Source organism: Eublepharis macularius, chromosome 9 (genome assembly GCF_028583425.1).
Source record: "Eublepharis macularius isolate TG4126 chromosome 9, MPM_Emac_v1.0, whole genome shotgun sequence".
Classification (NCBI taxonomy): Eukaryota; Metazoa; Chordata; class Lepidosauria; order Squamata; family Eublepharidae; genus Eublepharis; species Eublepharis macularius.
Genome location: NC_072798.1, coordinates 21,405,283 through 21,427,843, shown reverse-complemented (window position 1 = coordinate 21,427,843; position 22,561 = coordinate 21,405,283). Strand labels below are relative to the sequence as shown.

Sequence of the window (22,561 nt, the reverse complement as noted above, 5' to 3'; positions counted from 1 at the left end):
CAATGTTGCTTTCTAGGTATGTTTAGCTTGTGGCTATCACTAAAGTTTCTAAGCTGCCATGTGGATGTGAAAGTTGTGACACACAGTTGTGGTATTTATTTATTTACTTCATTTAATACCCCGCTTTTCTTCCCAATGGGGAGAAAACCCTGTGAGGTAGGTTGTATCTGACCCAAGGTCACCCAGCAAGCTTCTTTTCCTGGTTACTTCCTGTTGTAGAAATGTGATTAGGAATCAGGTTTAGGACAATTGTATCAAGGTTTTGTGGGGTTTGTATGGGACAGCTGAGTGGATTCTGCACACATAATGCTCACCCCACCCCCAAAACACATTCAGCCTGCAAGCAGCCTTCCATTTCATTCTTTGTTCCTAATTTGTCAGAATGCTCTTCTCTGTCTTTCGCTAGAACATAACCATGCAGCAGAGTCCCTGTCCTAATCTTTCAAATATGAAGGAAACAGCAGGCTATTTTAGCCCAAGCTCCCTTGCCTGGGATTAAAACAGAAATAAATTTCTGCCAGATGGTGCAGTGAGCATTGTAAACAGCACCTATTTTTTTTCTGAATCTCCCCAAGTGTTCCATGATGGATTCCAACAATACATCTATGAATGCCACCCTGTTGTTGTCTTCTTCACCCTTGCTCTAACTTAGCTTACTCTCGCTCTCTCAAGGCCACCCTAGTCCATACATAGATGAAATTTGAACCTGGGACATCCCCGATCATATTCTTAGCCACAGCTCTACCTCTCAGCAAGCATGAACCAACATGACAACTGAGAAAGCTGATAAGAGTGTATATGTGTGTCGCTTTTCCCCCAGAGGAAACTCGATAACATTTGCAAACAAGGTGAGAAGTCTGGCCTGGAGTCAGAAGCACAGCTGCTTAAGGATGAGCTGGTAAGACGGCATGCATCCAAAGCTTGCCACAAAAAAAAATCCTTGGAAATATTTTCTCAGGTGCTAAAGTTAGGGCTTCCGTAGGGCACAAAATAAGATTACATTGTCAGCCAGCCAAAAAGCACCAGGGGATGGAAGGAATTTGGTCAGCTGCTAACACTGGGAAAGGACAAATTTTTGTTATCACCACTTTTAGCACAAGGTTTCCCCCCCCCCCCATCCCATTCCCTCCACTTTACGACATGGATGTCAGTGAACTTAATACTGGTATCAACAGTGAAAAGGAGCAAAATGGCAGCCTAATTCAGTTTAAAAAATATCATTGCCTAGAGGTGTTTAAATCCAAAAGGCCATTTCTCCAGATCAATGTAAGATCAGTCTGGATTCTCAGTGGCGTGGCAGCTCAATATCAATCCACTGCCAGCTGGGCGAACTCAAGTTTTTATTTCTCTGTAACACCGCAAAGAGTCCTGGGACCCCCACAACTTTGATCACACCCTAAAAACATTGCCACCTAAATCTAGTTATGGATGAGTGAGGCTGAATCTGACTGACAAGGCCCAATATGGCAGCCTTAAGAATAATAATAAATGAACAGGACCTTACAATTGCTCTTATTTATTTTTTTTAATTGCCAGCTTCTGCTAAGAAATATTTAGATACTATTGCTGGCTCAGCTTTACCTTACACATACATTTAATCCACATAATACTGTGACTCTTACAATGAGGCTTATAGCTATGTATCTCTTAACTAATCACGGGAGATTATTTATCTGAACTATTTCTATCCCACTCCTCCAAAATCTTGTGATAACTCACCATGTGGGTAAAATATTATTTATCTTGGTTAGGCAAAGCCACTTAACCAAAGCAGATGCACTCCCTTGATTTTGAAATAATATAAACAATGCATTTAGCAGCTAGAACATGACTGATTGAATTAAAGAAAAGAGCCATAGTGTCTTTGCATCCAATCTGTAATAATTTTTGCGGCTCAGGTTTAAAGAAATAGAGAGAAAACTGATTGATGTGATTGAAAATTGATGGAAGCTATTGAAGTTACTTTCTTGAGTACAATCTGCATTGGGCTTGGGTAAATATTACATTTTTTTTGCTGGGTTAATTTAAAATGGGATGGTGCCATGTTATGCTGGATGGAAAGAGGCTGCAATTGTGACATCCCACACCTTTCTATCATATCCTAGGACCACGGTGCAAAAGTTGCTCTACCACTGACGCTATTACACAGTGAGCATCCATCTCTGAACCCACAGAGAATGCATGGCTATCTTGGGGTTCTTTCTGTACTCCATGATTGGGCTGAATGTTCTGCTGCTTCTGGACGTTTTCTGAACATGCCCCACTAAGTAGGGCATACTAGTTGGAGGAGGTCAGCTAAGGTGGCCCCACTTTCTTCTTACATAGCATGACCATGTGATTGTCCTTTCTCTTGAGCTACAGGTGACAGCTCTGAGACCTGTCCTCATTCCTTAATCAGCCTGCTGTTGCTGCCTGCCTTTACTTGGTAGTATTGCTGTGCACTGTAGTAGCAAGTTATCTTTTACTTGACTCCCCCCCCCCCCCCGCGTCAATCTGTAGGAGGGAAGAAAGCATGCGTTTGCTATATGATTAATGGTAACTCTTCCCAGCTACATCCAGAGCCTGTGAATCCAGCATTAGTTGGGCTCTCCAAAAGGAGCTTGAGGGTTAAATGGTCCATCTATCAATGGGTCAAGCCAATACTCACTCCTAGGCAGGGCCAGTTGGGTGGGGGAGACTTTAACAGGGTGCCACTATTGACCCTCAACATAAACATACTAATTTCTCGCCTCTTGCTGCAAACCTCTGACTCCCACTCATGCTGTTCCTGGGGATGCCCCTCATGTAGCATTGTGGGGGGGGGGGCGGCATTTGGGGCTGCAGCAGGATGGGAGAAGTGATAAAGTCGCTCTGCTGATGGAAATCTTTCCATGAGCAGTAATTTTCAGCAGGATCCAAGCAAGCATTTCCCTGAAGCTCCAGGTATCTTTATGTTCAGCCTCACAACTGGATGGCCATCTGTTAATGAAGCATGCAAACTTAATGAAGCGTACAAACTAATCTTGTAGTAAGTGGAAGCATGGTAATTAAAAAAAATTAAACAAATAATAGTTAAATAAATAATAACACTGCTGCTTCCATCTGGATAGTCCCATGTGAATAGTCACATCTGGGCATTGCACTGGTGTGATGATGGAAAATTCACTACAAGATTCTTAAATGGAATCTGTTATGGCTGTCCTTCCTCCCAGGAGACCCGCCTCCTTTTGCTTGTATTATGGCAATAATGCTTACCATGATGGAAAACAGACTTGGCTGTGCAAGACAGATGGCATAAGGTGTGATGAAGATGGATTCAAGGTGAGAAGGTCACAAGATGACAACGTCATGGCATTGTGAAGTCACATAGATGGTTTATCATTGGGAGGGATGAGAAATGAAGGAAGAGAGAGAAAATGACATGATGGTGAAATTGTAATGATATCCAGATACTTTCTCCTTTGACACGGAAGGAAAACATCCATTAAAGTTAAAACTTACCTGCCTTACAATTAACTAGATTGCTGTTCCATGAGAAATAGCCGTGGTTGTCTATTGACTTTAGCAGTGACTGGATTAGGTTTCTGCTCTGACTTCTGTAGGCCTTTGTGAGGTGTATGTGCTAATCTTCTTAAAGACTAAAATATTTGAGACTGATGTACGCTCATTCATAGTTTAGGCAAAGACTGGGTAATGCCTTCAGAATAAATGTAAGCAGATTGTAAATATACCCTGAATTAGAGGGGCACAGATAGACTGCATGTTTTAAGGGAGAAGGGAAGGCATCAGACATATTATCTTTGTTGTATGAGATTCTTTACCTGAAATGGTTAACCCCCAAACTGAAAATCCCCAACATGAAACAAACTTAGAATTAATGATGCAGGAATTCTCATCAGTCTAAGAGCTCACAGACCAATTACCACTTCCTTTAGCTGATATGTCCACTAGTCATAAGTTACCCACTATGCGCTTGAGGAAAAATACCATGGGCTTTTCGGTGTTATCATGGATTATCTCCTACATGGTCATCAAAATACCTATAGGGTAGGAGGTGAATGGAAATGATGAACTACTTCAGCATATAATTTTCAATGGTCTTCCACCTACCTTGTGGGATGTTATATATCACGTAATATACATGAGCGGATTTTGTCAATGTACTTCCATGAATCTGAAAAAGGGTGAAATGGAACCCGCAGGCTATATTCTCAGTATTAAGAGTATGATGATGCCTTTGCACTATGCTAAATTGCATTACTCTGTGTAAGTCCGTCACCCAAGCCTGGTGGCTGCAAAATTTCTGTGCTGGGGGCTGGCTGAATTCCCGCATACTCACCATCTGCCAAGTTGTCTGAATGCCAGAAGCTGGATATACTAAACTCGAAAAGGAATCTGTCAAAAGAGGAAAAGGAAGATGCATTTTGTGTTAGCCAAGAAGTGTTGGAGGCAAGCAACTCTTGTGACCTGCCATACTCTATATCTGGCTCTGCAAGCAACGGGGATCTTACCTTTTAGTTCACCCATAATCCTGTTCCTTAAAATCCTACATTTTTTCTTTTTTGGACTGGATCATTTTGACTCAAACCTACTGGCAACCTCTGTTGCAAGACTGTAATTAAAAGTGCTCTTTGGAGCTATAAGGGAAGTGTACTTGGTCACCTTGAAAGCCATCTGCTCAGCCAGGTTGGATTGCTGGTATTTGGTACATAGCAACAGCTGTGGAGTGTGCTTGGCAAGTTAATCTCTACAAAAGTCTTGGAATCTGGCTCTTGTCCCAAGTGCAGAGTATCTGGATCCGGCATTTCAGTCTGGGCCCAACAGACGTATTGATTTCAGCTATGACACCTATACTCTTTTCTTTCCAACTTTATTTTCCTTCTCCCAGTTAGCAAGAATGGCCAGATAACATTTCCAGGGGTAAAATATTTCCTCCTGAGAAGAGTAGTTACCTTTCCTCTTATTTTTCATTCCTTTTCCTTCAACACACGAAGTTTCTCTTTCAAACTTAAGAGAGGCAGTTCTGGTTATCCAGGGATGCTGCTTGCTTACTTAAATGTAACACAAAATATGTATTCATGCTTGTGCTTATGAGTACAGGTGGGCATGGTCTGGAAAACGGACCAAAATTTTGCATGGTCCGGCCTGGTTCGTGAACACACAGTTTGTGGGACTCACTTTTTCATGAATTTGGGTCCGTTTGGGCCAGTCTGTTGGTCTGTGAATCCAGACATTCTGGTGCTGATCTATCAATTCCCTAGGCAATGGAGAGGTTGTCAGCAGACCTTTTGCAGACCTTAAAAACTTAACAGGCTGCTCTGCCTGCTGAGCAGACAGCTCCCATTCTGCTCTATGCGAGCAAAGAAGAAGAATTAATTCTCTAGGCAACAGAGGGGTGGACGTTCTGCAGCCATGGCAAAACCAATCTTAGCCCTCAAAACCTTGATAAGCAGCTCTGCCTATCAACCAGAGAGTTCCCATTCTGCTCTATGTGAGCAAGGAGGAAGAATTAATTCCCTAGGCAACGGAGGGGTGGACGTTCTGCAGCCATAGAAACACCGATCTTAGCCCTCAAAACCTTGATAGGCAGCTCTACCTGCCAAGCAGAGAGCTCCCATTCTTCTCTATGTGAGCAAAGAGCAAGAATTAATTCCCTAGGCCATAGGCCACAACTGGGAAGGTGTCTGTGTGGTGAGTGGGGAGGCTCTTCCCCCACCCTTTTCTCTTTGCTTTTTCCTCATTGCAACTTTTTGGTGCTGAAAGCCAATGCAAGTTAATTGGCATTTACGACTCCAGTATCTACTGGAAGTTTCCTGGGGGCAGCCACTTTGGGGGTCTGTAACTCAGACATCCAAAATGCAATCTTGACCAAACTTGGAGGGTGGCTAGAGGAGAGGCTGCTGAAGAGTCTCTGTGAGTTTGGGCTCTCTAGGATTGAAGAGGGTGGAGCCAGGGCTGCTGGAAATGACAGATCATGGACCAACAAACCAGTCCATAAATGGGGCTAGTCCGTGAAAAGTTCGTGGTTCATGATCCATGAAAATTGATGGACCGCAGTCCGGTGGTCTGTGGGGTTTTCCTGGTCCATGCCCACTTCTGCTTATGAGGTATGTACATGCTGTATGAGAAGGATAAAACACACAGCTGTTTCCCACAGTAGATGCATGTGACTGCTTTCTCATATTATGTAAACATATATCTTACAATACGGGTTTGAGTCCAGTGGCACCTTAGATACCAACAAGATTTTCAAAGCGTAAGCTGTCGGGAGTCAGAGCTCCCTTCTTCAGACACAATATGAGTGTTCACATTATTAAAGCAAATAATGTGAAAAAGATCCACTAAAGAAACTCAGTTTGAAAATAAAAGCACTCCAGATCAGTTTTTGGCCTGTTATAGACTGTGTTCTATGATTTTGGACAAATCAGTTCACAATGGGTTGGATCCTGCATATCTCATGAGCAGAAGATCATCTTGCATCAGCAGGAGCTTCTTTGCATTTGAAAACACCGTAAGTTCAGGGTCCAGTCTTTTATTTCCCTCACTTCCTGTATTTTTGGTATTGTGGAAAGGTGCTAAATAGACGATGCTAAATGGATAACCTCAGGCCAGTCCCTCTCTCAGCCTGTCCTACGTCATAGAGTAGTTATGAGGATAAAATGGAACCTGGGAGATTCATGCATGCCACTCACCAAGGTGAGTTCAAAATATACTAAATAAATAAAACAATTTGATATGATTAATCTGAATGGTCATCTTCTGAACCCAAATTCTCTGTTTACCCTGATTATTTGTTTATACTGCACTATTCCCTCTAGTCTGAAAGGCATACAACAACAACAACAACAACAGCATTCAATTTATATACTGCCTTTCAGGATGACTTAACACCCACTCAGAGCAGTTTACAAAGTATGTTATTATTATCCCCACAACAAAACACCCTGTGAGGTGGGGGAGGCTGAGAGAGCTAGAAGCTGTGACTAGCCCAAGGTCACCCAGCTGGCTTCAAGTGGAGGAGTGAGGAATCAAACCCAGTACTCCAGATTAGACTCCCGTGCTCTTAACCACTACACCAAACTGGCTCTCCAACTGGCTATGGTACAAGCTTATGTTGGTTTATTTATGAGGGCTTCCCCCCCCCCCCCCAAATCCTGGGAATTGGTATGGTGACAGTGCTGTGCATTCTGTAAGAGATTCCTATCTGTCTTCTAGGCTCTATCTCCCTGGGGGAAAGAAACAGGATAAATAGAAGTTGGGGCCTGCAGAAATCCCTTACCCAGTCAATATTTCAAGAATAAATATTGGGCTAGATGAGTAACTTCCTTCTTACCTAGACATGAACTTTAGAAGTCTAGCACTGCAGCAATTGTTCTGTATCACTGCTGAGCAGGAAGCTGCTCATTTAGGTTGCAATACGAAGGACATTTCCTGGGAGTAAGCCCCCCTGAATAACATGGTAGTTACTATGACACAGACCTGCTTAGATTTACTCCCTTAGTCCTGAACAGTGTGGTGCTGTGTGGTACAGAAGGGGTTTTGTTTTAACCTCTCCCTCCCCAAACTTCATGGAAGACTTCGAGGATGAAACTGTTGATTATACATGTATGCGTGTGTGCTGTCAAATCGTGACTGACTATGGCGACCCCAGCAAGGGGCTGTCAAGGCCAGTGAGAAGCAGAGGTGGATTGCCCACGCCTTCCTTTGCAGAGTCTTCCTTGGTGGCTCCCCATCCAAGTACAGAACCTGCTTAGCTTCTGAGATCTGACAAGACAGGGCTATACCAGGCCGCCTTCTCTCACACTGATTATATGTACCTAACCTCTAATTTTATCCCCAATCCAGAATACTATGAATAACGAATGCTCACTTTGAGGCTTAGACCGTCTTTTTGGGAATGGACAGCAATTAATTAAGACTAAAAGAAGCACTTTTCCTCTGATCTCCACCAGAATTCTTTTAGCTTCAAAAGTGGCGAGAGCGTTTAAAAGCTTTATAGCTTTATAGCAGGGGAAAGGCAATTGGGGTGTGGGGATGTGGGCTTATTACTGCAGAACTCCTGGCACTAATCCTCTCTTGGGGGGTAGCTGTGAGGGTTTGATGAAGCCACCCCCCAGCGGCCCCTTCAACTAACCTTCAGCTGCCCTCAACATTCTGTGGAGAGCAACGAGCATGCTCAGTCCTCATTTGGCCATGTTGGGTTTCTTTTCAAACTTAATAATTTACAAACAACCTGTCATGGCCCAGTCTGAGAGTGAGGTCTCCTCTGGAGGAGAGGAGCCTCGTGTAGCCAGCCAGGACTCCTCAGGAGAAGAGGAGCCCTGTGTAGCCAGCCCTAGCCCTGATTCAGCAGAAGCCGGCAATCAGGAGCAACAGCTGCTGGCTGATCAGAGCTTGCAGCCAGCAGCTGAGACACCAGCACCCTCTAGCTCCAATACCACAGGGGAGGCTCAGCCAGGGACTTCTACAGGTGCAGCGCAGCCAAGAGCCTCCACCCCCCCAGGTTCACCCACACCCAAGGAACGCCGCAGGCAGCGCCAGAGACTGGAACTGCAGGAGAGACGGCGCAGTGCTCGCCTCTTGAGCCAACGCCAGCTGCTGGAGTGTGACGATGAGTAGCGTCAGGATGGAGCCCCAGCAGCTGGCTGAAAACCATACCTGGCTATAAGAGCCAGTCTGGAGGAACTGCCAGGTGTGGAAGCAAGGTGTCTATTGCCTGCAACTACTCCGGGTTGTGTGGACCTTGCCCGTGCCTGCTTTTGGACCTGATGCTATCGGTAACTGACCTTGGACTGTGCCTGACCTTGCTCTTGGACTCTGGACTCACTCCTGGTGTTATCTCATGCTCTGACCATCGGTTTGACCTGGCTTTAGCTCTTGGAACTCCCCTCAGACTCTGGCATTAAGGTTTGGACTTGAACCACCCTGCTTGAGCTGGCCCGGCCCAGCCCATGACACAACCATTTTTCTACATATGTAGGTGCCCCCAAAGGCTTGTGTTCCTGTGAGGGCTGTCAACCAGATTTTTAAACGCGGATTACTCACCTGTCTCTTAACTGATGAATCAATTATGTTTAAATATATTTGCATATTTTCAGTGTGTCAGTTTAGATATTCCTCTGAGACACTGAAGAAAGTGTAAACATTTATTTAAAAAAAAAGCTATAACTTTTTGGAAGAAAGATTGTGAATATTTTTTCATCCCTAACAACAACAACAACAACAACAACAACAACAACAACATTCAATTTCTATACCGCCCTTCAGGCAACTTAACACCCACTCAGAGCAGTTTACACTTACAAAGTATGTTATTATCATCCCCACAATAATCACGCTGTGAGGTGGATGGGGCTGAGAGAGCTCTGGAAGAGCTGTGACTGACCCAGGGTCACCCAGCTGGCTCTAAGTGGAGGAGTGGGGAATCAAACCCAGTTCTCCAGATTACAGTCCCACTGCTCTTTAACCACTACACCAAACTGGCTCTGTAACTATAGTTACAGTAGTTTTAAATTTTCCAAATTTGCATTTTATATCCCATTACATGTGCTCTGAAATGTCTTTGAAATTGACTGCACTGACCCACACTGTGTAATCTGCCTTGAGTCACAGTGAGAAAGGCAGACTATGAATAATGTAAACAAACAAACAAATAAATAAAACATACCAGAAGTAAAAAAAGCCTTTTAAAAAACCCTACACATGCCCTTAACTTCCAGTCCCATCTATTGAAATTTGTTCATATTAGCTCTTTAATCTGCCAATTAAGCTCGTTAAAGTTTTTGGCTATAGTTTAGTGATGTCATTTCTCTCAGGAATCTGTACTTACATGAGGAAATCTGTTATCAGCCACTTTACTGCTGCCAAGAGGGCATAAATTGGCTGTTGGGGGAAAAAAAAAAAGATAAAATCAGAGAAGAGGAGGAAAATCCTGCAGATAATTCTAGCTCTGTTCCAACTATACAATTAGGAAGCAGAATTTAAGAAATAGTAGAGGAGTGTAAAAATGCATCCTAGTAATTACTGCCTAGTAATGAAGACAGGCTTACTATTAATAATAATTCTGAACCTTTTCTCTGGAAGGGTCAGCAAGTTTATCAGAGATATGCAAGAGACTTTGAAGATGTAATTACTTGACTGGCTCTCAACATTCTTGTTAATGTGATGTCTTTTTAAACTTGTATCTATTTACCCTATGGCATTGTTTATGGAAGTGTCCTTGATACTGTTTGGAAATGTTCTTGATATGAATTGTGCTAATCTCATACTGTGTAATCCGCCTTGAGTCTCAGTGAGAAAAGCAGGCCATAAATTACATAAATAAATAATAAATATAACTTCAGTGGTTTCTAGAAGGAAGGAGATAAAGCTGTTCGTGGTTAGAAAACATTTATGTTCTAGTGATGGAAACAGAATCTTTTCACTTCAAAATGCAGGAAAACAAATAACCTTTGTGAATACCCAGGGCTTTTTTTCAGCTGGAATGTGGTGGAACAGAGTTCCGGAACCTCTTGAAAATGGTCACATGGCTGGTGGCCCCGCCCCCTGATCTTCAGACAGAGGGGAGTTTAGATTGCCCTCCGCGCCGCTGAGTGGAGGGCAATCTAAACTCCCCTCTGTCTCGAGATCAGGGGGCGGGGCCACCAGCCATGTGACCATTTTCACCCAGGGCGATTTAAACTTTTAAAAACTCCCCCCTTGTTCCAGCTGACCCAAAGTGATGTCATTGGTCCTGGGAGCAGTTTTATTGAGCAGTTTGAGCAAGACAATGTGTGACAGAACCCTAAGATTCAATATGGCTCAAGAGCGCCACCTAGAGCATCTGGGTTCTTGGACTCTTAGGTCTTATATGAGAATAACACTTTATCCTCCATTCCATATTGGTTCTACCAGGCCAATTTAATCCTTTTTTGACAAAGGGCAACTGCTTTGGAACAGATTCCCTTTTTGTCATGGACGTGCAGACCCATTAAAATGGTGGGACCATCCTCTAATAATTTTCTGATTTGTGGAAATAGTCTCTGACATCAGAGATGGAGCTTTGCTTGGGACTGGCTAGATCTGCTAATCAATCTCAGCAAGGAAGCTGACTTAGCTCAGACTCCATTGCCCATAAATATCCAAGAGCTCTGGACTTTTCTTTGTCCCCACTTTGGAACAGCCTAACATCTGGAGACCCCAAGACCAGTGGCCAGCCGTTAAGGACTCCTCCACTATCTTGGTACTTTGTACATCTTATGAGGAACCTGTGACAACCTAGGTAAAGAGTACTTAGCTGAATTAGATCAACATTATTGTTTATATTTGAGAGACAGTGTGCTGTGTGATAATGTGCTTTTCTCTGTGTTTTGCATTTTGTCCCCTTTTAAATCCACCCTTCATCTCTCCCTTTTTTCTATGATAAATCTTTCTATAAAGCATTTTTGGCTTCCTTCCTTAATACAATGCATTTCTTTGGGATATTTCTCTGCCCTACGTGCCAGACTGCCTGAGTGCTGCATAGTTTGCCATAAGGTATTTCCCAGGATTCCCACTCTGTTGTTAATTTGCCGGGACTGAGCTGGAAGGGCACCTTCTCAGCAGGTTAGTCTAGATGTTCTCAAGAGATATCTAAGCAGTGGCAACCCATTGCCAGGGTACTTTGCAGGGAAACTTTGGCCTAAGGGAGTTCCCAGCAAAGAAAGTCACTTTTGGGTGTTTCCTAACTGTAACACTATGATTTTCTTCTGTTATTTAAAAATGCCAGTCTTCTCTTGGATTGACAGTCATATCTTTCAGATGCTCCCCAATAAGTTTAGTTTTACTAGGCAACTGTCAGGCATGTTATCTTTCTCACACACCACCAAAAATTTAAGATTTACTTCTTTTAAAAACAGGGTATGACTTTTTCTTGAGAGACAGAAACTGAAAGGAATCCAGTTGATTCAACTGGAATCCAGTTGACAAGATGCTGTGAGAGAAAGCGAAGAATAAAGGCCTGTTTGCCACAGCATCTCGTAAACTGGATTCCAGCCAGGCAGCCTAAGGGGGAGAGAGTCGCTGGCCCCATGACAAGCTCAAAGAGACGTCTCGCTTCAGAAGAAGGGAGCTCTGACTCTTAGAAACTTACACCCTGAAAATCTGGTTGGTCCTTAAGGTGCCACTGGACTCGGATGCTGCTCAAAAATAGTCATTTTATTCAATATTTTATTGATTTAAAATATGCGTAGGCCTGCTTTTGCCTCAAACAAAAGGACCCAAAGTAGCTATTCATTGTATTCAATAGCACAATGGCACCTCAGAGAGATTTTAACCCAATCACATGCCAAAGCACTTAGACATTTATTGAAAGTATTTCGGCTCAGCAGGCTCCCCCCAAGGCCAGCACCAGGATGTCAGTGGAGACGGAGATACTCTGGCATGTCCTCAGCCCCTCTGGGAAACACCTGGAGATTGGGGAGGGGGGTAGAGGCTGGGGAGGGCAGTGGTCTAGGAGGGGAGGGACCTCAAACTGGAGAGCCAGTTTGTTATAGTGGTTAAGAGCACAGGACTCTAATCTGGACAGCCAGGTTTGATTCCCCACTCCTCCACTTGAAGCCAGCTGAGTGACCTTGGGTCAGTCACAGCTCTCTCAGAGCTCTCTCATCCCCACCCACCATACAGGGTTTTTTGTTGTGGGGATAATAATAACACACTTTGTAAACCGCTCTGAGTGGGTGTTAAGTTGTCCTGAAGGGTGGTATATAAATCAAATGTTGTTATTGTTATTATTATTAATGCCGTAGTTCTTCCTCCAAAGCAGCCATTTTCTCCAGGGGAACTGATCTCTGTTGTCTGGAAATCAGTAGTAATTTCAGAGATCTCCATGTCTCACATGGAGGCTGGCAACCCTATTTTACTGATCTCCCTCTCTGTGACAAAAAAAGATATAAAAATAATATATTCTGTATTTTTAAAAATCTAAGAAGCTATTTGGCCAGAATAAAATTAAGCACATATCTGATTTGCATGACTTTTATTTTTATTTTAATAGTGAAATTCAGAATTTGAATGGTGCAGCATTTTAGACCTGTTGGGGAACTGGCAACACCCAAGGAGCAAAGGGTGACTCTGGCAAAGGATGGAATGAAATGGAGTGAAATACTGGCAAGGCTAAAAAGAGTGCAACAGAACTGCTATTTTGCTATTACAGACTAACATGGCTACCTATATACTTAACTGGTGAAACTCTCTGCCACAGCTTGTAGTAATGGCCACTAGGCTAGATGGCTTTGCAAAGGGATTCCATAGCTTCATGGAGGACAGGTTCATTAATCATGATGGCTAAATGAGACCTCTGTGCAAAGACACCAGCTGTTGGAGTCAGGAATGGGGGAGGGGTTTGGCATCTCTGCTCCTGCTGTAGGCCTTCGAAGGCAGAAAACTGGCCACTGCGGGAAGCACGACTCTGGGCTAGATGGGTGCAGGAGGTGGGCTCTTACGTTTGTGTTGGTGGGAGACTAAATCCTTGCCTCTCATCATCAAGATACCAGATTTAGAACTTGCTACTAGTTTGTGGCCATTGTATGCATTCTCACATGCATATCTAGCTCTTCTTTAAGGCATAAGTAAGGGTGAAGAAGTGGCCTGGTTACAGAACTGTAAAGTATGCATCTAGTTCTAACTAGCGAAGCTTTCCATACTTGGTTAATGTGCCTTTAAATCTAATCCAATTCAAATCATTCAGCCACAACCAAATAAAACTAATCAGTTAATCTGACTCTAAGCAGCAAATCCTATTCTGACCACTTAAAAGAAGCACACACTGAAACTTCCTCACTGTTATCGGAGTATTTGAATTGTCTGAGCTGAGCTAGTGCCCTGGAATGCTTTGTTATGATTTCACACAGCCAAACAGTCTAGTGCAGGGTTAATTTGGAACTCATTGCATATATACACATAAGATGTAATAGACACAGATAAAAATGGGGAGGAGAATGAACTTCTTCCGTTCCCCGCCCCCCCCAAATTAACACGTGCATGCTGCCATTTTTGTCCAATACAACTATCATGGAATAGATCCCAGAATAAGCCCTGAAAAACTGGATCCATTTCATAGAAAAGGAAATGTCCACCTTCTGTATTAAACTCTGACAAAATTCTGCTTGGTCTCTTGACCAGTTATGTGTTTGTGTACAGTGAGGAGATAATTGCTTTGTAACAGGGAAAAGGTGGATGCAGCTCGTTGGCTGCTGTGCCAGAAACGAATTAACATCACGCATATATCAGAGTTTTCTTCTTCTTTTTGAGCACATGAGTTGCATGTGATAGGACAGAAAGTGACATTTATTTATTAATTTAGTTGTAAACGTATCCATCCTTCTTTAAAAGCACTCGTGTCAATGCTTAGAATACATCCAGCACAAGATTAAAATTTTCATCTTCATTGTAACAACATTTGGAGTGAAGACCTGAGCTCTCCTATTTTGTAACCCTCTCCCTCTTCTCTTTGTGGCAGTTCACCACTTTTTGTCCAGTGCCTGCAACCATTTTGCCAGTATCTTTCTAGGTTTAGGGTACAGGAAATGATCGTACAAGGATAGGCCTGCCTTGGCTTCCACTTTGCCCTTTGCATCGCCCTCTAATAGTATACCAAAGCCATCAGACTCAAAATAAAGAAAAGGATGATGGCGAAGTGGTCTTGCCCTTGCCAAAACTGACTGTAATGGAAGTGGAAGAAAAGTGTTTCTGTCCCCCCGTAGTCCTCTCCTGTACTCCAGACCTAGGCATGATAGCATTGCTGTGGGTGGTCCGGCCCTTGGCCGTTTCGCTTAGGAAGCAGATCGTGACTGCTGTTCTGATCCGTTCTGTGTTTCTCTGTTTATAATGTACAGATGAAGATACTTACACTGAGAAGAGGACGAGCACCACTGTGGTGGTGGTGGTGTGTTTTACACATGGCTTGGTAGTCGTACATTTTTACCCTACAGGAAGAGAACATTGAAAATGAGACCGCATGTTGAACACATGAAATAACTTTAAAGTGAGGTATTATTGGTCCATTCAGTGTAAGGTTAGCTCTGCCTGGCAGTGGCTCTCAGAGGTCTTTCCCACCCCTACTGCCAGAGATCTTCTCATTAGTGCTGCTGTGGACTGAATCAGGGGTCTTCTGCGTGGCAAGGCATGCTCGACCACTGAGGGTCAAAACAGACATGATGCTGGGAGATCTGTGATTGGATCTTCCTAGTAGTTTTAAAAGGCTGCCATGGTTCAGAAAGGGTTTTAGAGTAGGGGAGGGAAAACTTTAACCGCTCCACCTCTGCATGGTTTTGCTAATGAAAGCTGTCTCCCTCTCTGGGTACGCTGTTGCTAACCTTGGAGAGGAAGAGAGAGACAGGCACCTTCTCCCTGCCCATCTTTTCCCCTTTCCACAGTGATTAACAGCGCTAGGAAATGTGTGTGTGACTTTGATGAGTTGAAGCCCCTCTCCCCCTGTGCTGCAGCCCTGATATTAATTAATGCTCCAATGCTGAGAAGATCCTAGCAGAGACTGCCCAGTGCCACATCTGATACCAGAGCTTCGATTCGTTTCTCAACACATCTGCAGTCATATTCATTTGTCTTGTATGGATTCTGGCCCAGATCTGTCTTCATACACAATTGTTGTACATTCTTGTTCTAATAATTTAATCCAGGTTGGGTTTATTGTTTGGATGTTTCACAGGGAGATCTATGTTGTATTTGAGGAAGAGATTTCTTACTGTCTTCACAATATGCTCCCTGGAACCTGAAGGCTGTATATGTAACTTAACCGAGTAATCCTAGAGGCTATTTTTATTCACCCCAAAGTCCTGCAAACTACATCTTTTAGCTAGAAAACATTATAGCAACTTTCCCCAGGAAGCTATAATGCTCAAAAACATCTTTCTTTTCTCCAGTCAAATTCCAACTGCACAAACCAGCCCTTTAAGACACCAGAGGCAGGATCTTTTGTGCCCTTCATGTCTGACCAAGGGTCCCATCATACATTGCATTAGGCACATGGAAGCCACTTTCCCCGGGGTCTCTTCTCTTGCTACTATTGTAATGTCCGGAAGCTCAAAATCAAATGGGCAGTCGGCAGCCGGCAGTCAAGTGCTGCTGGCCCTGCCCATCTGGCCCTGGCCTCCTATGCTACTTTGTTAATTTATTCAGGGTGCCCAAAGTCAGACTCATGAACAGCACAGAAGATGGCAGAGGGGAAGTGATACCCACGCGTCTGAGGAAGGGACCTGACAGCTTCCTGCACCCCAAAGATGCATCCCAAAGATTTGATGCCTTACAGGCACTTGCTTTCAATTTCTCTACATGCATTTTCAGAACCAGAGCAGGGAAATGGAGCGCACATGGAGTGGGTGAACTGGATGATTTAGATATAGAGGATTGGGACCCTATGACTCTGTTCCACCAAGTCTTCCTCCAACAGAGTAAGTCTTCCTTCAACAAAGAAATACTTCTTTCCATCAAAGGAAGTCTTCCTCCATAAGAAACAGTCACTCTCCACCGGATGAAGCCTTTCTCCCTTTTAGGATGACTTAGCAGGAGAGCCCAGTTTTGATCAGGCATCTGATGAAGAGAACTTGATTCTCGAAAGCTTATGCTATAATAAAATTGGTTAGTCTTAAAGGTGCTACTGGACTCTTTTTGATTTTGCTACTACAGACTAACACGGCTAACTCCTCTGGATCTATTAGCAGGAGAGAGTTATATGATTCAAGTTAGCACGACGGAGTCACAGGACCCAATATATAGCCAGCAGAAATTCGTTTGACTGTGGCAGCTCTTTTTGCAACTGCTGCAATCACAGAAATCATGGACTGCAGCCACCATGACCACACAGTTCACACACCATCTGTATCATTTGAGCACATACCTGGAGGATAGTTGGGTTTGTTTCAGCAGTGAAAAAGAAAATCTATCATGTGAACGGCCCCTAACAAGGGACATTCTGCATCCCACTGTTATGCCTTCATACTGTCCTTTCACGTTTAGCTGTAATAATTCTCACTAGGACAGGACATTTTGCTTCTGCTAGCTTCCTCTCTGGAAGGAGATCAATACAGAGGAGACGCTGCCACTTACTGTTTGAACATTCCCATGTTCAAGAGCTGAGTCATAATAGAGCCATCCACTTCTCCCAAAAATTTTCCAGTCTGCAATCACAGGGAGAAATAAAGAGAAAAGGGGGGAAAAAACTGTTAGCCATAAACCTCTTCAGCCTTTTATGGCTGCAATTAATCTATTCCTATTACATAGTGAAGCACTTTCTGATTGCTATTTTTTTTTAAAAAAACCCTCTCTTTAAACAGGTGATGCTCTGCTAGGTTCTAATGCTGCTTTGAGAAGTATGATAGATCAGCGCAGCACAACTCTTAGGGCTGCAATCCTAAGCATACTTACAAAGGAGTAATTTGAACAGAGTGAGGGCTTAGGACAGCGCTGCAAGAAATCATGCTGGGGACCATCAAACCCGTATATCACCTCAGCAATGAACTCAGTGGGTGGACTGAGACAAGTCACTGTTTCTCACTTTGCCATCTTCTATACGGGGAATTCAGAATGACATCCTAAACAGAATTACGCTCTTTCTAACATCGTAAGTTTCAATAGGAGGATATAACTGCTAAGAATGGCACTAACACTCCACTACTGCAAACACTGCCAAGACAATATATGTTCTATATATGAGGGTTGATTCTGATGATGGAGGGATTAATTGCAGTCCGAGGCACTGCTCTGATGCAGCCTCTGTATATTTCAAAATTATTTAGCCCACATGAATCTGTGAGGAGGCAGGCAGGCAATATGCTTACTGCCACATGAAATTTCAGTTTGACATGTTAGAAAACACCAGCACACCAGCTGAGGTCTCTCCTTTATGAATTGACTTTTCCACTGAAACCTTTTTGTTATATGTTGCCTGCTCCATAGTTTGGCAAATAACACAGAGGTAAGTCTGCCAAAAAGGGGAATCGGGGGGAGAGGAAGCTTTTGGAACAGAACATTATGGTGAGGGGAATTGTTATCAGAGCTCAGTACTGCCCCATCAAGAGGAAGGTAAGAACAGTAGTGTGTCAGACTAGGATCTGGGAGATTCGAATTTCCACTCTGCTGTGGAAGCTTGCTGGGTTACTTTGGGCCAGTCACATACTCTTAGTCTAGTCTGCCTTACAGGGTTATTGTGAAGGAAAAAATTGAGGTGAGGAAAATGATGTCAGCTGCTTTGGGTCCCAACCGGGAAGAAAAGTAGGATATAAATGAAGTAAAATAAAACAAATAAATAAAATATTGCCTCGGAACCTGGAGGTTCTGCTTAGCTGGTATGGCAACAAGCCATCAAAAGATGTACTTCACAGAAGCTATTAGTAGTGTGATCAAACCAGGCTGTGCAGTAGTCAAGGGCGTCCGCACTCAGAGCCCCATCTCAAGTGCCTTATCAATCAATGTCTGAGGCCCAAAAGAACTGCTTTGATATTATGCCGAAGACAAAATCTGAATTGGCAGTGGTCCAGAAAATAAAGTGTGTTTACACGGTAGCTTCCAAGCATGTGTCAAGAAGGAATGAGAAACACTTGATTTTTTTAAAGCTTCTGAGAGACGAGGAAGAAGAAGGGGAAGAAAGGAGCAACCAAAACAGGGCAAGAGTCAGCAGGATTATCCATCCATCGTGCCTGTCTTATTTAGGACAGTAGCTCATTTGTTACAGCAGCAGATGGAACAGAATTCCCTTCTCCATTACTGGGTTGGTGGATGCACATTGCTGCTGAGCTAAAGTACAGGGCATAGAAAAGAGGGAGAGAGGAGCGCTACTCTAGGAAAGAAAGGCCAGGAAAGAGAGAACGAATTCCAGTGTCAAGGGGGGTCACTGTGGGTGAGTATTCCAGTTTAGCCAAAGTTATGAATGAGCAGCAGCAGTAATTTGTTTGTAGCAGGGCCGGATCCAAGGGGCGGGCAGGGGGGGTTGCTTGCCCTGGGCGCTGCCAAACAGAGAGCACCGGAGCGGTTGCTGGCCAGAAGCACGAGCTCCTGGCCCTCCGGTGGCAGAGCGAATGGTGGTGCGGGAGGGCTGGGCTAGGAGTCTGTCATGCTGACGGGGCAGCCGGCTTGCTGTGTGCTCCCGGCCCTCTAGTGGCAGTGTGGGCGGCACGCTCCCGGGGAGCGCCCTGCGTGGTGTCACGGAAGTGACATCGTGCACTCCTGGGAGCATGTGCGCACGGGGACAGGGATGCCGCCAGACTTGGGTTGCCCCGGGTGCTGGCAACCCAAGATACGGCTCTGGTTTGTAGAAGAATACAGCAAAGAGAGATTACGAGGACAGAGCTGAGAAAATGTCAGATGGCAAGTTATAAAGTCACTATGCTGGACTTATAAGCCAAAGGTATTCAACCACAACATTCCCATACATACATTTTATGTGGAGCTGTTTTTGTCCATAAACTTCAAATTGTCCAAAATGTGCTAGCCACGATGATATATGTACTATCATATAAATATATATTATATCTAGAAAATTGCAATTCTCTCTCCAGACAGTGTTTCCAATGCTACTTTAACTGCCTTGGGAACCACGGTCGTGTGAATTTAGAAGGCACTTACTATGTATTGCCTAACTATAGTATAAATAATTATGAGGGACTCCTATGCATTGCTTATAGACTAGATACTGTGCTAGTGTGGTACACTGGCTAGAATGCTGGACTTAAATATGGGACATCTGGTTGCAAAATCCTGCTCAACTATATAAGCCCACAGTGTAGCCTTGGTTATCACGAACTCTCAGTTCAACCTAACTCACCGGGTTGCATTGAGGATACAGCATGATCCCAAGCTTCTTCATTGCAAATACAATAATAAGCAAATAAAATGGTCTTTGGGAATCTGCAGGTTGCACAAGGACTAAAATATGCATGGGATATGCATCCACTATACTTCTGGAATAACACGAAGTGTCCTCACTTAAACTTATTTTTAAAAAGCTGTAGACCTCAGTTTTACTTCTCTTCCTTCTGTCTAGCTGTTTATGCAGCTCTGTGCTTATTTCATTTATTCAGTAGTTCTTACCAGTTTGGAGACCTTGGAAACAAGTATGAATCCATTGTTGTCAATAAGGAAGCAGTTCAGACTCTGATGCAATGAAAAAGAAAAAGATGCAGGATATTGGAGGGGATTTCATCTTTATTAAAGCGATATTGTCAAACATGTGAATCTCTGTTCCCATATTTGCCAGTGGCCTGATCAGAGGTAACCCAAGGCTTGGGGTAAAGCATACTCTTGGCCCCCTCTCCTCAACCCTCAATACTCTTGATAGGTAACATAGCATATTTAGGTATATTAAATATTAACATAATAAATGTATTATATTGTTAAATATGTAGATTTTAGTGAAATGTGAATGTGACAGGCAGGACTAGTTCCAGCTCCACCTCTACTGGGGGACAGCAAATGAGAGCTGACAGAATGCTGGAGCTGGTGGTCAGTTGAGATTCGTTAAGACAGTTAGAGAGAGGAGAAGGATTTGAAACACTGGAGATTAGCAGCAAAGATATAGCTGGCTGTGGACACCTTTTCTCATACACTGTAACTATCCACTGTTATAAGAGTGCAGGGATATAAGTTCAACTCTTAACAACAGAATATCTATGTGTTTGAATAATGCACTCCAGTTTTATATATATCTTATTCTTTTTCTGTTTTAATCCTGGCTGGCTTGAAGTTGTTGGCTGAGAGGAAGCACTACACACACAAACATCAAGCATTCTGTTCACCATGAGCAGTGGTCATGATTGATTAAATGGTGGCAGAAGAGAGAGGAAGTAATCTCTGACTTCCCTTTCCCCAATAGCCCTAGGCAGCTGATGGGTGTAAATATAGGGAGCTGTCAGTCTGTATGTTGAAGCCTCTGGAAGAAGAGAGAGGGGGCCCCTTGCGGCTTTCGGTCAGGGCTCTGTACTTGATAAATTTGGGGCTAGATAGATGGTGTACAGAGAATGCCCTTAACTGCCTGTGAAGCCCAAACTTGTGCAGGGAGGTTTATAGTGTGTGGGAGTGTGTAAGGGTATTAAAAGCAGATTCACTAGAAGGCAAATAGACTTTTTACCTGTAAGCCACTGTCCTTTAGGTCAAAGCTGAAAGGTTAAACAAGTACAACTGAGGAAATAGGAACCAATAAACTGGAGGCCTATAGTCTTGTGAGGCCCCAGGGCAGCTTGTCCTTTTTGCATCCCACTTGGGATGTACCACTTGGTCTGCCAGAAGACTGTGCTATTTTGTGGTTCTCTTTACAATTTCACTGAAACCTTTAATAGATTATCAAAGTTTTCATTGTACTATTGTGGTATTGGTGCTCACTGTAGCATCTTTGGGATAAAGCACAATGCCTTATGACGGCAAAATACAAGGTAGTGAATACTTAACAAGTAACCTAGTAAAGAAATCCTGGCAACTTACATCATCCTGACAGTTCAAGGGGCAGAGACCCTCCACACCACTGCACTGGAATGGAAAGAAGGAGTTAGATAACATCTTACTTTAGATTGCATTCATATGAAGAACATCAGGCACATCTGCAGGAGCATGATTGCTCCATTGCTCATACATCCTGTGCAGGCGGGCAATCTTCTCGACTATTTTTCCCAGCAGGAGAATCATATTAGGTGAATTAGTATGAAGGTATCTCAAATGACCCTGTGGCTCACCTTATTCTAGAGCAAGTGGCCTTTTCTATGATGGGCACAGGCCCTCTAGGAAGGAGTATTTTATTTTGATAATAGTCACATGGGCAAACACTTTAGGAACTGAGATATACATGCTTTAAAAATAAATCCATATGCCTGCTCCTTCTCTTAACTATCAAAGAGAACAGAGTCAGAATGTTATAGATCTGTTACATTAAAGCAGTGTTTAAAAGAACACGGCCTTCATGTACTTCATCATAGATAAGGTTAGACCACTCCCCACTTTAATGAAAAGACGGCTCTCTACTGTTCTGAGTCAACCATGACGCTTCTGTTATCATTTTGTCTTTAGACTGAGACTCTGTCCTATATGCAAATGCACTGAAAACGTACATCTGTGATTACTGCTTGGTCAATTATTGTCTCCTTTGGCCATTGTTAGTTGCTTCAGCTGGTGAATGGGGATATTCATAGTGTCAAAGCAATTTTTAGTGACGGTGAGCATGGCAGAAGTAGATTCCCTCTGCTATTAACAGGAAAGATTGCTACACATTAGAGATAAAAGAGTAACAGCGCTGGCTGCCTTTTACGTCCTGTCAGCTTTTGACAAATGATATATGAACAGTGTACTGTGGCCTCAAGCACTGTCCATTTGCTTTAGCTGGAAATTTACAGTAAACTGAAGCTGATAAATTGAACAGGATATGAAGGGTTAAATGATGAGTAAGGAAATCCTGCCAGTCCTCATGGCTTTCATATTTATCTGGGGTTACTACTACCACAGGTTTTTCTCTTTGTCTTATTTTGCTATTTTTTAAATAAAGTAAGAGGCTTGTAACATCTGACATGCACAATGGAAAAACTGACGCAACATTGTCATTGTTTAAATTCAAGAGTGACAACAGTAAAGA

General features: G+C 43.3%; 1 protein-coding gene across 1 annotated transcript in view; it reads right to left on the bottom strand.

The window, feature by feature from the left end:
• Positions 1 to 22,561, bottom strand: part of CACNA2D4 (calcium voltage-gated channel auxiliary subunit alpha2delta 4) — a 206,037-nt gene that overhangs the window by 7,428 nt on the left and 176,048 nt on the right. The window contains exons 30-36 of the mRNA XM_054988696.1: positions 21,424 to 21,468; positions 20,038 to 20,100; positions 17,059 to 17,129; positions 14,846 to 14,921; positions 9,809 to 9,861; positions 4,319 to 4,374; positions 3,235 to 3,255 (exon numbers count right to left, since the gene is read on the bottom strand). Coding sequence (XP_054844671.1) covers positions 3,235 to 3,255; positions 4,319 to 4,374; positions 9,809 to 9,861; positions 14,846 to 14,921; positions 17,059 to 17,129; positions 20,038 to 20,100; positions 21,424 to 21,468 — 385 coding nt within the window. The remainder of the gene's footprint in view (positions 1 to 3,234; positions 3,256 to 4,318; positions 4,375 to 9,808; positions 9,862 to 14,845; positions 14,922 to 17,058; positions 17,130 to 20,037; positions 20,101 to 21,423; positions 21,469 to 22,561) is intronic.